The sequence below is a fragment of the Phoca vitulina genome, unplaced genomic scaffold (assembly GCF_004348235.1).
Source record: "Phoca vitulina isolate PV1807 unplaced genomic scaffold, GSC_HSeal_1.0 scaffold6, whole genome shotgun sequence".
In the NCBI taxonomy this organism is placed as follows: domain Eukaryota; kingdom Metazoa; phylum Chordata; class Mammalia; order Carnivora; family Phocidae; genus Phoca; species Phoca vitulina.
The window spans coordinates 59,903,341-59,918,268 of NW_022589709.1; the positions used below are offsets into that span (position 1 = coordinate 59,903,341).

Consider the following 14,928-nt stretch of genomic DNA (forward strand, 5'->3'; position numbering starts at 1 on the left):
TATGTTAACTAAGTAGAATTTAATAAGAATTTGAAAAGAAAAAAGAAAACGTATCTGCTTGACTCATCAGTATTTCCAAGATACTACTTAGTAGTGTAAAAGGAATAGGTCTATTCTAGTGTGAGTTAGCTATATGGCTGAATGAATTCTGTAAGAATTTATATGAACTTTATTGATTTTGAAATCTAAAACTATGTTAAAATGTTTTGTTTTTGTAGAAAGAACACTAATTTTGTGGATCCAAAGGCAGCTCTGGGAATGTCCATTCCTTCATACAAGATCCCCCTTCCCACCTTACTTCCTCCTACCAACCTCAGAAAATTAGGCTATGAGGAATATTTTCTTAGGGAAACAACATGGCAAGGGTGGCATGGTATGTTGAGTATGGTGGTAAAACTGTGGGAATCACAGACCCAAATTCTCAAATATCCTAATTTCCTACAATTTTATTATCTTTTATGAAGATAATTCAATCAATATCTTATTAAATGTGGTTTATTTCTTATAAAAATAATTAGAAATGAAGAATAAAAATACTACATGTAATGTACAGGATTACTGAGAAGGAAATTTATGACCTTAACTATTAATATTTAAGAAGTAAAAATAATAAAAATTAATGACCTAAAAGGCCAACTTAACATGGCATAAAAAGGACAGAATAAACCCAAGAAGAGTAGCAACAGGATTTAATAAAGAGCAGAAATTAATGAAGTGGAAAGTAAAGATACAATAGAGTCAATTTCAAAAATTTGTTTAAAAAGAATAAAATTGAGAAGTATCTAGCAAGATCAGGAAAAAAAAAAAAAAAACCAACGCAGGGCATGAGTAAATAATAAGAATACAAAGAAACATAACTTTAGATACAGGATAGATTAAAAGATATAAACAACTTTTTGTCAACAAATTTTAAAACAAAAAAAATGGACAAATTTCTAGCAAAAAGATATACTATATAAACTGACTCAAGAAGAAATTGACAAAACAAATATATTTTGAAAAAGGAAATGGAGGCAATATTACTCATAAATATATATGTAAAAGTCTAGCAGTGCACAAAAATGATCAAATTGAGTTTATCCCAGGAATACAACAGTAAGTTTCACATTAGTATTACAATCTATTAATGCAATTCAGTGCATTAACAGATTGATGAAGTAAAGCCATTATGATCATCTCAAGAAATGCTGAAAAAAGTTCACAAAATTAAAAATCTATTCAAGAAAAAATTATTAGCAAATTGGGAACAGATGGTAACTTTCTTAAAACCTGATATAGAGTATCCACCGAAAACACAGAGCAACATTCTACTCAATGGTAAATATTAAAAGTGTATATTTTAATATCAGATATGTTATCACTTTTCCAATTCAAAATCAAACAGAAGTCCTAGCTCAGAAGGTATGGTAAGATAAAATAGAAAAAAGTATATTAGATTAAAGGGTATAAAACTGTCTTAATTTACAGATAAAACAGATATGATGGTCTTCCCTGAAAGCTCCCCAAACCCTATAATTAGAGTGAACATAATTTAGTAAGACTGCTAAATATGAGATAAATATCCCACACAACAATTATGGAATAATTTTTAAAACCCAGCATCACTGTACAATAAATATCCAGAAGAGTAGGCTATTATTTAAAGAAAGATAGAACCTTCTGTAACAACATAAGAGATGGATTCTAGATAATAACCTAAATGAGAAGGTAAAACTATGAAGTTAACATAAAAAAAAAATCTAAGAGGAAACTTTTGGATTTTGGGAACTTCAAAACACAGTAAGGCAAAAGTAAGGTGGATTTAATTACATCAAAGTTAAGGATTTCTTTTAATGAAGGACAACATAAACAATATACAGATGATAAAATGGGATAAGAAATTTGTAATGTCTAAAGCTGATCAGGGATTAATACTGAGACTATATAAGAAATTTGGGAAGAATGATAAAGGCAGAAACCCTTTTAGAAAAATGAGTAAAGCATTTAAAAAACAAGCATCCAAAAGACTAACAAGTATTTGAAAGGATCTCAACCTGTTAAAGATCAGATACCTGCAAATTAAAACAATAATGAAGGTTCCTAGTCTTATTCTCTGCTAACACTTGTCATTTTCCAAAGTTCTAATTCTTCTCAACTCTCAAGCATTGTTAATAGGTACCTACATCAGTCATTTGGGAGAACTGATGGCACTATTTAGTCAAGTTAGGTGTATGCATATTCTGTGATGCAGACATTCTGCTCCTATGTCTACACACCAAATAAAGATTCATGTGGTTCACATTAGGATATTCATTAATGTTATGTATAGTGGCAGGGACTGGGAGGTATCCTGTATTCCAGTCAGTGAATAGATAGATAAAATGTGGTAGATGCCTATCTTAGTAGAGCATTGATTAGAACCCACATATTAGAGGTACACATAGCTACCTGGATGGATCTAAAAGCTTGGTGCTAGGTAAAAAAGTAAGAAACGGGCACCTGGGTGGCTCAGTCAGTTAAGCGTCTGCCTTCGGCTCAGGTCATGACCCCAGGGTCCTGGGATCTAGTCCTGCATCAGGCTCCCTGCTCAGCAAGGAGCCTGCTACTCCCTCTCCTGCTCCCCCTGCTTGTACGCTCTTTCTCTCTATCTCTGTCAAATAAATAAATAAAATCTTTTTAAAAAAGTAAGAAATAGAGTGCAATATATAATACATTTCCATAAATTAAAATATATGCGCAGAAAATAACAAATATTGTATAAGAATAGTAACAAAAAGATGCACATTAAATAAACCAAACATAATGGAGAGTAGAGTATGAGGATAAAAGGAAACCAGTGAGTGTGGACTAGTGATGATGATATGCCATAAATTAAGAAGTAGGACTCATCCAACTCTGCACTCAATGTTCAGAAATGGAGAAAAGAGGACAACAACATAGCAAGTACAGAGAAATAAATCTAACCAAAAGATGTCTAAGACATTTGTAAAGAAAATTATAAAGTTTTATTATAAGGCATTAAAGATTTAGAAGATCTAAATAAAAGAGGATTAAAAACTAGTTAGTAGACAGGGAGAGTTATTGCTGTAAGATGTCAGTTCTCTCCAAATTGACTCATACATTGAATAAAATCTCTTTCCTTCAGTGCAATGTAATTTTACATAGAGCTTGACAAGATGATTCTAAAATTCAAAGAGCCAGGAAAAAACCCCACAAAAAACAAAAAAAACCAAGACACTCTTACAGCATAACGAGTTTGAAAGGGGACATCAAGACTTATTATAAAGCTTTAGTAATTAACACAATATGGTACTGAGGTTTTGGAAAGATGGTGGAGTGAGAGAATCCTGATTTCACCTTGTTCCATGGACCTGAAGAGGTAACAACTGCATCTACGCAACTAACCCTGAAAATAACCAAAGGACTAGCAGAACAGATCTTCCACAGCTAATCCTAGAAAGAAAGTCACATTGAAAAGTGTAGGAGGGGTGGACGCTGTTGGGACCAAAGTCCCACCATGACTAACCACAAATGGGAGGGACATCACAAGCATGGAGAAGCAAGAGGATCAGGTTCCATGCCAGGCACCCCAGGCACTGGAAACTTGCACTGAGAAGATGAGTCTCCATAGTATTTGGTTTTAAAAGCCAGCAGGACCTAGGAATAAATCTAACCAAAGAGGCAAATAATCTGTACTCAGAAAACTATAAAATACTCATGAAAGAAATTGAGGAAGACACAAAGAAATGGAAAAATGTTCCGTGCTCATGGATTGGAAAAACAAATATTGTCAAGATATCAATGCTACCTAGAGCAATCTATACATTTAATGCAATCCCTATCAATATACCATCCACTTCTTTCAAAGAAATGGAACAACTAATCCTAAAATTTGTATGGAACCAGAAAAGACCCCAAATAGCCAGAGGAATGTTGAAAAAGAAAAGCAAAGCTGGCAGCATCACAATTCCGGACTTCAAGCTCTATTACAAAGCTGTCATCATCAAGACAGTATGGTACTGGCACAAAAACAGACACACAGATCAATGGAACAGAATAGAGAGCCCAGAAATGGACCCTCAACTCTATGGTCACCTCATCTTCGACAAAGCAGGAAAGAATGTCCAGTGGAAAAAAAGACAGTCTCTTCAACAAATGGTGTTGGGAAAATTGGACAGCCACATGCAGAAGAATGAAACTGGACCATTTCCTTACACAAAAATAGACTCCAAATGGTTGAAAGACCTCAATGTGAGACAGGAGTCCATCAACATCCTAAAGGAGAACACAGGCAGCAACCTGTTTGACCTCAGAAGCAGCAACTTCTTTCCTAGAAACATCACCAAAGGCAAGGGAAGCAAGGGCAAAAATGAACTATTGGGACTTCATCAAGATAAAAAGCTTTTGCACAGCAAAAGAAATAGTCAACAAAACCAAAAGACAACCAACAGAATGGGAGAAGATATTTGCAAATGACATATCAGATAAAGGGCTAGTATCCAAAATCTATAAAGAACTTATCAAACTCAACACCCAAAGAACAAAGAATCCAATCAAGAAATGGGCGGAAGACATGAACAGACATTTTTCCAAAGAAGACATCCAAATGGCTAACAGACACATAAAAAGTGCTCAACATCGCTCAGCATCAGGGAAATCCGAATCAAAACCTCAATGAGATACCACCTCACACCAGTCAGAATGGCTAAAATTAACAAGTCAGGAAATGACAGATGTTGGCGGGGATGCAGAGAAAGGGGAACCCTCCTACACTGTTGGTGGGAAAGCAAGCTGGGGCAGCCACTCTGCAAAACAGTATGGAGGTTCCTAAAAAGTTGAAAATAGAGCTACCATATGACCCAGCAATTGCACTACTGGGTATTTACCACAAAGATACAAATGTAGGGATCTGAAGGGGTACGTGCACCCCGATGTTTATAGCAGCAATGTCCACAACAGTCAAACTGTGGAAAGAGCCAAGATGTCCATCGACAGATGAATGGATAAAGAAGATGTGGTATATATATACAATGGAATATTATGCAGCCATCAAAAGGAATGAAATCTTGCCATCTGCAATGACGTGGATGGAACTGGAGGGTATTATGCTGAGCGAAATAAGTCAATCAGAGAAAGACATGTATCATATGACCTCACTGATATGAGGAATTCTTAATCTCAGGAAACAAACAGGGTTGCTGGAGTGGTGGGGGGTGGGAGGGATGGGGTGGCTGGGTGATAGACATTGGGGAGGGTATGTGCTATGGTGAGCACTGTGAATTGTGTAGGACTGTTGAATCCCAGACCTGTACCTCTGAAACAAATAATACATTATATGTTAAAAGAAGAAGATAGTAGGAAGGGGAAAATGAAAGGGGGGAAATTGGAGGGGGGGACGAGCCATGAGAGATTATGGACTCTGAGAAACAAACTGAGGGTTCTAGAGGGGAGGGGGGTGGGGGATGGGTTAGCCTGGTGATGGGTATTAAAGAGGGCACGTTCTGCATGGAGCACTGGGGGTTATATGCAAAGAATGAATCATGGAACACTCCATCAAAAACTAATGATGGTGATTAACATAACATAATAAAATAAAAAAATGCAAAAAAAAAAAAAAAAGCCAGCAGGACCTAACTCTAGGAATTTTAAAAATCAGTGGGCTTAACTCCCAGAGAGCCAGGGGGTGATAAGAAACTGAGTCCCCATACTTAAAGGGCCAGCATACTAAATAACTTACCTCGAGACACAGCACAGAAGCAGCAGTTTGAAAAGTGCCTGGGATATACATGAAGAAGCTTTATTGGCTAATCTAAGAATATGTTTCAGAGGGGCAGGGATCTGTGGATTTTTCTGAGAACAAAAGTACTGGTGGGTGCCATTTCTCTTCCTCTCCCCTGGCCTAGACAGCCAGAGTCAGTGGTAACACTACCTTGCTGGTACTGTGTGCCCTGCCCTAGCATTTCCCTGCCGACCTGTCCCTTCCAACCCACCGGCCTTGGCAGGCATTCCTCTAAAGAGGCTCCAGCCCTAATACACCCTGTAGGTGGCCCCTGCTGGAATGGCACCACTCCAAAATGAATCCTACCCTGGGAAGGGCAGGAGATAACCCCAGACACTAGTAGGCCTATAGTTCCTGCAATTGGGCCTCTTAGCTGGCTTCACAGGGAACAAGTCCTGCCCTTCAGTATGCTTGCAGCTATGGCAGAGAGGTTTACTGTAGACAGCTAGGTGAGTGCTGACCCACCCACCAATAAGCTCCCTGCATGGCACAAGGGCCTTTCAACAACTGAGGGAGCAAACCCTGCCCAGTGTGCCTAGAGCAAGCAAAGCTGGTCATTGCAGCTGGCTGGGCTTAAGACAATCATGGGTCAGACACAACAGGAAAGCACATGCAGCCCACACAAGAGACACCCCTGGAGCACCTGGCTCTGGTGACCAGGGGGAATTGCACTACAGGGCATCATGGGACCTCTTCTACACAAGGCTACTACTTTCAATATCATGAGTTATAGCTGAACTGCTTAATACACAGAAACAAACACAGAGGGTTAGAAAAAAGGAGACAGAGGAATATGTCTCAAATGAAAGAAAAAGACAAAAATCACAGTAAAAGAGCTAAATGAAACAGAGATAAGCAGTATTTCTGATAAAGAATTAAAAATAATGGTCATACATTAACAGACATTTCTCCAGAGAAGACATACAGATGGCCAAAAGACACAAGAAAAGATGCTCAACATCACTCATCATCAGGGAAATGCAAATCAAAACTACAATGAAGTATCACCTCATATCTGTCAGAATGGCTAAAATCAACAGAAGAAAAAAGTACTGGCAAGCATGTGCATTAAAAGGAACCCTTTTGCACTGTTGGTGGGAATGCAAACTGGTGCAGCCACTGTGGAAAACAGTATGGAGGTTCCTCCAAAAGTTAAAAATAGAACTCCCCTACAACCCAGTAATTGCACTACTGGGTATCTATACCCAAAATAAGAAAAACACTAATTCAAAGAGATATATGCACCCTGATGTTTAAAGCAGCATTATTTACAAGAGCCCAGATATGGAAGCAGCCCAAGTGTCCATCAATAGATGAATGGATAAAGAAGATGTGGTATATATATAACATGGAATATTATTCAGCCATAAAAAGAATAAAATCTTGCTTTTTGCAAGAACATGGATGGAGCTAGAGAGCTACAGAGTATAAGCTAAGTCTGTCAGAGAAAGACAAATACCATATAATTTCACTCATATGTGGAATGTAGGAAACAAATGAGCAAAGGAAAAAGAAAAAGAGAGAGACAAACCAAGATACACACTCTTAACTATAGAGAACAAACTGATGGTTACCAGAGAGAGGTGGGTGGGGTGATGTGTGAAATAGGTGATGGGGATTAAGAAGGGCATTTGTCAAGATGAGCACTGGGTAACATACAGAATTGTTGAATCACTATAATGTGTACCTGAAACTAATAAGACACTGTATGTTAACTACAATGGAATTAAAACACTTAATAAAAAAAATAATGGTCATAACGATACTCATTCGACCTGAGAAACAAGTGGATGAAATCAGGGAGAACATCTACAAAGAGACAGGAAATATTAAAAAGACCAGTCAAAACTGAAGAGCTCAGTAACTGAAATAAAATGCATACTAGGGCAGATTAGAAGATGCAGAAGAATGGATCAGCAATCTGGAAGACAGTTACTAGAAAGCAATGAAGCTGAACAGCAGAAAGAAAAAAGATTAATTAAAAAATGAGAACAGGTTAAGGAAACTGTGGCATTATCAAGAGTAGTAACATTTGCATTATAGGGATCCCAGAAGGAGAAGAGAGAGAGAAACAGGGTTATAAAACTTATCTAAAGAGGAAAAAATATTTTTTCTTGGGATTCTTGGGATAATTCTTGGGATATTCTAGACCAATATCCTGGTCTAGAAAGCACAGAGAGTCCCTAACAAGATGAACCCATAAGGTCTATACCAAGACACATTAATAATAAAAATGAGAAAAAGTAATGATAAAGAGAGAATTTTAAAAGCAATATGAGAGGTGTGCCTGAGTGGCTTAGTTGATTAAACATCCAACTCTTGGTTTCGGCTCAGATCATGATCTCATGGGTTGTGGAATTTAGCCCCTGTCTGGTTCTGTGCTCAGTAGGGAGACTGCTTGAAGATTCTCTCCCTCTACCACTCCCCCCACTCATGCTTTCTCTCTCAAATAAATAAATCTTAAAAAAAAAAAAAAAAGCAGTAAGAGAAAATAGTTACATACAAGGGAAACCCCATAAGGCTAACATCTGATTTTTTAGCGAAACATTGCAAGCCAGAAGAGAGTGGCATGATATATTTAAAGTGCTGAAGGAAAAAAAAAAACAAGAATACTCTTGGTTAGAGCAGAATTGTCAAATCAACATGCTGTATACCTGCAACTAATATAACATTGTATTTCAATTATACTTAATAAAAAAAGTATGGTTTTGGCAAAGAATTAGACAAACAGAAGGAAAGAACCCAATAAAGACCTCAGAAATAGGCCCACATACATGGAAATATAAAATATGACAGACTAGTGTGCATCAGTGTGAAAATGAATTATTTTCAATAAATGGTGACTGAAAAAAGCTAAATAGGAAGAAAGCCCAAAGTAATTGGATCCCTACCTAAAATATAGCAAAACAAACAAACAAAAAACCCTCACAAAACTCAGAAAACAACAACACGAATCAATTCCAAATACCTTTAGACTATTTGAAAAATACACAGGAAGGTATCTTAATGACATTGGGGATAGAGGAGAATTTCATAAGGCAGATAATACAGAACAGAAAGATGGTGATGCAAAACCACAATTTATCAGAAGATACCATAAAGACAAAAAACAAACCACAACTGGGGGATAGTAGCTGCTATTCATACAATTAAGAGAAAAATGAATCACCAGAAAATATTTTAAAACTCTGAAACATCAATAAGAAAAATGCAATCAATAGGAAAATGGACAAAATTTATATAGGGATTTCACAGATGAAGAAATTCCATTGTCAATGTGTATATAAAGCTATGTTTATTCCTCATTAATGATTAAGAAATTGAAATTAAAAACCCAATGAGATACCATTTTATACCTATCAGACCGGAAAAATCTAAAGGACTAAAAATATCAAATGTGATAGACAAAGGTGATGATAAATCAGTATATTGAGGAAAATGCTTTGGTTTAGGTACTCAAGTTAAAAATGTGCTTTTCTTATGACCCAGCAGTTTTCTACCAGCATTTATTCTAGAGGAACACTTATGCTCCAGGAGACATGAAAAGAATGTTTATAGCAGCACTGTTTGTAATAACAAAAAACTGGATAGCTCTATTATTCATCAACAGGAGAATGGATAAACTGTGCCATATTCATATAGTGGACGATAGTATAGCAGTAAAAATAAATGAATATGCCTATGCTTACTGAAATGGATGGATCCAAGAAACATAATGCTGAGTGACAAAGCAAATGTAGAAGAATACATACATGGTTAGCACTAGAGAAGTTCAAAAACAAGCAAAATTAAATAACATAGATTAAATATACGTATGTATACTTGTATAAAGAAATGATAATGCAAAATTCAGGGCAACAGGACACAAACAAAGGAGAGAAGGTGATTCAGGAATACTGATAATTGAGGAGTCTGGTTTATGATTAAAATCCTATTATGGTTCTTCCCGCCTGACCATATGCAATCACAGATGCTTTACATGGCAGGCCTCACAGGACAAACTGCCCTATGTCTCCCTGCCCAGTGAGTCCCAGGGATGCTCTTTCACATATTTACATTCCTCGGCCCAGCACCTGCATTCCTAGGTTCTTTATCTGAAGCCTTGGCCAGAGGACTTCTTCAGATGCCTCTACTGAGAACTCTTTAAAGGGGTAGAAGAGGGAAACTTGGAGACACTTTTCCCCCATTCTGAATTAGTACTCAGGACTTTCCTGCTCTTAGGCATTTGCCATCCCCCCCGGCCCCCACACACCTTTAGGGCTCATAAAACTGCCAGTGCCTTTTGTTTGGGGATTCCCTCAACAGCGACATGACCCCCACATCTGTGCTGATCCACCTGACCCTGGACTAGTGCACTGTTACAAAAGCGAAAATGGAATGGGACTGAGGGGCAGCAGCATTTCCTCCAGTTTTAGACTTCTGTTTATACCACTGCACGAAGACCCTTGACAGTAATATACTATATATAGCTTATATATATATATATATATATATATATATAAGCTAAACAAGAGAAATATATATATATATATTTCTTTTTCTCTCTTTCCTTCTTTCCTTCCTTCTTCTTTCTCTCTTCTCTCTCTCTCCTTCCTTTCTTTCTTTCTCTCTCTTTCTTTCTCTTTTTGATAGTAATATATTTAAGTTAGGTTGTGTAATAAAGCTACTTTGATCATCCTCCATAAAAACTTATAACAACTTAAGTTCTGTGGAATCATATGGGGATGACAAATAAGAAATCACAAAGAAGCAAGTGTTTAAATTATAGCTTCAGTATCTTGGGATAAAAAAAGGTGAAGGAATCTGTGGGGTTATCAGAAAGGTGCATCATTCTTTTTAAAATATGGGTGTACGGTAGAAGGTAGGATACAAAGGAATCTTTTAAAGCATATAATTCATATTTTAAGTTTTCCTTGGTACAAAATCTTTCAAGTAAGACTGATTTTCTTATATTCACTTTCATGTTATGTTTAAATGTATCTATACCAAATCTGTGGACGAGTTTCTACAGTTACTACTTTATAAAATAATACATGTTTATAAAATGTCTTTAAACTATTTTCTTCATTCAAACCACTGTATAAAGTTATATTTGTCCTTAAACTACTTTCTTTATACCTCAGGGATTTCATAAATCAATTTACTTTTTGCCTCAACCATGTAGGCCCCATTTCTATCTCCTTCTGGTTTAATGTCATTGTGGTACCGATCTTTTAGGTCTTATGTAGAAGCTCCCCACCGCCCTGCTGTCCCGGCTCCCCGAAGATCAGAGTTCCCCATATCTGAAGCTTTCCAGACTCCATAATATTACAAGTGGTAAATGCTAAAACTGCACAGTAGTTCATGTACTGACCATGGTTTTATAAAAGGAGAAATTATATATTACGTCCATATCGTATGATTATCATTCTACAGTAATAAATTCTCAAAGGTAAAAAAGGTAATTAGAGATTGCCTTGCCCGTATTTTGATAATTCCTTATATCTGTATGTACAATTAGTTGTAATTTAGAATGTGCTTTCACATTAGCTCATTTGATCCTTACAACTATATTAATTAGATTGCACGCATATACATATGGGCAATTTTACATATGAGAAAACAGAAACAGAAGGATGGGTTCCTATGACACCTCTGAGGTCATTGGGCTAGTCAGACCTGAACCCAGAAACTGGTATTCCTAGTCCACAGTAATATCCTTGAGACACTCAGTACACCAAGGCACTGCTATTTTCTTACAGATTTTTTTTTTTTTAAGATTTTATTTCTTTGACAGAGAGAGACACAGGGAGAGAGGGAACACAAGCAGGGGGAGTGGGAGAGGGAGAAGCAGGCTCTCCGCTGAGCAGGGAGCCCGATGCGGGGCTCGATCCCAGGACCCTGGGATCATGACCTGAGCCAAAGGCAGATGCTTAACGACTGAGCCACCCAGGCGCCCCAAGGCACTGCTATTTTCTATTTGTCTTAAATTTGTGGGACAACTGTAAAATATAAAACTAAATAAACTTACCTGTGATAATGAATTGTTCAGAATCTTTATAAAGAACACTAGTGCTTTGATCAAATACAGCTTTTGTTAAATCTGTTACTTTTGCAATGAATTTCATTATCCACATATTAAACATTATTGACAGCAATGCAAAGTAAATTTAATCATGCGTTTTTCTCAAATTTTGCTCTTATTATATAGTTTCTATTTTCTTCATATACATATTGAAGCTTTCAGCCAGAAGGTACTTAGCAAAATCCTTACTTAAGACTGATCAATGCAGAAATACGTTTCCACTAACATTTTAGTTAGGAAAAAATAGCTTCAAAAAGAGACCTTGGACAAAGTTATCAAACTTTTTTACATTAGTTTCCTTACCTCCGAAAAGATGGAATGCTTTTCTACAGCTTGGTAGAGGCCATTTTGCAGAGCTGGATTTCTGAAAGCTTTGTTTTATTTTCAAATATTCTTTAGGAAAGAATCTTTTTGTGGCATTGTTCAGTTCTAGAGTAAAACAAAACCGTAGTTAAACATTAATTTGAGTACAATGGCAAGAACATGAAAAATTATTGTCTTAGTATTTTGATAATAAATTCAGATCTCTTTAAGAGAGAAGACAAAAGTAGAGTCAACTTTGTAATTTTAACTCAAGCAAACCTAATTCCCCCAAACTCACATTTGATGCAACTTTGATGTGTCTACACATAGAATATACATCTACTGGGTATCTCCTATGTCCTTTGCTATGCCAGATACAGACAAGAGTGAGACACCATCCCTATCCTCAAGAAGACTGAAGATTGAAAGATGGAAATAAACAGACAAAAAAAGGGAAAAATGTGTTCTAGATGTAGTGATGAGTGCAATCATGGCTCAGGATGGATGATGAAAAGGAAAAACCTTCTGAGTACTTTTTCTTACTTCATAATCTCTATTTCATTCTATATGTGGTGGTTGAGCATTTACTGAATCTAATGCTGATTTTGAGGGAGTTTAAAAAATACGGAATCAAATTCTCAACCTTTCAGAGACTTGCTTATGAGCAAAAAATAAACTATTCATTTGAAGTAAACACAGACCAATCAGTGAAAAGGTATGATGATATTCACTTCAAATTCTATTTTTTTAAGATTTATTTATTTATTCATTTGTCAGAGAGAGAGGGAGAGAGAGAGCGTGAGCATGAACAGGGGGAGCAGCAGGCAGAGGGAGAAGCAGGTTTCCTGCTGAGCAGGGAGCCCGATGCAGGACTCGATCTCAGGACCCCAGGATCATGACCTGAGCCGAAGGCAGACGCTTAACCAACTGAGCCACCCAGGCGCCCCTTCACTTTAAATTCTAGAAAGTATCAGAAAGCCACAGAAAGCACGAGGACATAGGAAGAAATGCTCACCTTTAAGAACAACAACACAAGTTAGGGAAAAAGTTAAATCTGCTATTACAGCCTGCATTCAATAGAATATGGCTAGTTTGAATCACAGAAATACCAGTAATATAAGTCTTTTTAGAAAATTCTTTATTTAAATTTAATTTATTTAACATATATTATTAGTTTCAGGGGTAGGACTTAGTTATTCATCAGTTGCATATATCACTCAGTGCTCATTACATCAAGTGCCCTCCTTAAGGCCATAATATAAGTCTTAAAACCAACTCTTCACACCTAGCAGGTTCTCACCCTGGGGTGGCTGCAAGTTCTACTAGTAAGTACATGCCCTATAGAATGTGGGGTTCAGAAGAGCTCTTCATGCTGGGAAAAGAGAGTCAGTCAGGAATATCCCACTCAGTATTGATGACTATTTATCTGTTTACCCTATGAAAATAAATTTAAACCTTATTTTCACATTCTTTACTAGTAAATCGTTCAAAGCTAAAGTCTGGTTTAGGAAGTCCCATTTTCCAGCTAAATATGGAGCCTGATGACAAAGGCAGATATAACAGATACAAAGCCAAACCAAAAATTTTATATTTGACAGTTTCAAAATTAAGTTATGGATTTTACAGCATCTGAATCATTATAATTGTATAATTTATGCTGAATTGATGTTAGTATTTAGGAGTTCCTATTTTATTAGCTAGGTAAACCATAGTTAAAGATTTATCCACTTTAATCTGATAATTCCATTTATCATTTGCTACTACAATACTTTATACTTATAATTTTTGTACCAGAATAGTAAATGAGTTATCATTTTTTAACCCTTCAATCCCAGAAGAAATCTGCTAGTATTTTAAGACTTTTTCAGGTTAGAGCATTTATCCAAGCTTTCACCTCAAGCAGTTGTGTTCACTTTGTACTTACTGAGGTTCTTTAATGACTCTGGAGCACCAAGAACCATTTTAGTGACTGTTTCATCACCCAAGAATAGTTTACTTTCTGCTAGAGGAATAATAAGGCTAAGAGGAGATCTAGTAAATTAAGCCTAGTTTAACCATCACATTTATTGAGCCTTACTATGATAAAGACAAAATGTTAAGTACTTTATGCTGTGATGATGCATACTGTTATTATTTTGTATGTAAAGTTACATTTCAAGATTCAGAAAAAGGCTTTTGAAATCCTATGGACAACGGATATATTACTGGATTCTCAAAAGGTTATCACAGCATCCATCCCTGGCTTCAAAGAATCCATAATTCTGTCTTTCTTCTGTGTGAAAAAAAATTGGGTTCTATCTTCCCGGCCCACTGCACCACTGGTTTATCACTTTTAAAAACTGTCAAAGTCACACACACCTATGGTTTAAAAAATCCAATGGTATAAAAGGGCAAAAACAAAACAAAATAAAACAAAAAATGAAACAACAATGATCTGTTCCACTCCTTATTTCTACCTCTACTTCCAATCCCCAGGGGCTGTTTAAGTGTTCCTGTTATCAGTTTTTTTCTGGAGATTAACCTCCTTAACTAAAAGTCAGTCATTTTTAAGACTTGGTTTGCAAAGCACTAGCAATATGTGAAATGATTTTGGATGATATTGAATGAAAATGTTTAAAAATGTCAAAGTTACCTATTTAATGTGTAGTAGAAGAAATGTATAAACTAGATCAAACATAAATTCACAAATATATTGCTAAGGATGAGGCTAACATTAGTATTTAAGGAAAAAGTGTTGATATGAAGAAAATTCTTAAGAAAAAAATAATTCAGGTGGTACATGGATACAGTAAAAATTGTAAAG

The 14,928-nt window shown here is 36.3% G+C and overlaps 1 protein-coding gene across 3 annotated transcripts in view; it reads right to left on the reverse strand.

The window, feature by feature from the left end:
- Window positions 1-14,928, reverse strand: part of RNF180 (ring finger protein 180) — a 198,132-nt gene that overhangs the window by 27,874 nt on the left and 155,330 nt on the right. For all 3 annotated transcript variants that reach the window (XM_032404348.1, XM_032404349.1, XM_032404350.1), the window contains one exon: window positions 12,126-12,251. In XM_032404348.1, the coding sequence (XP_032260239.1) occupies window positions 12,126-12,251 (126 nt within the window). The remainder of the gene's footprint in view (window positions 1-12,125; window positions 12,252-14,928) is intronic.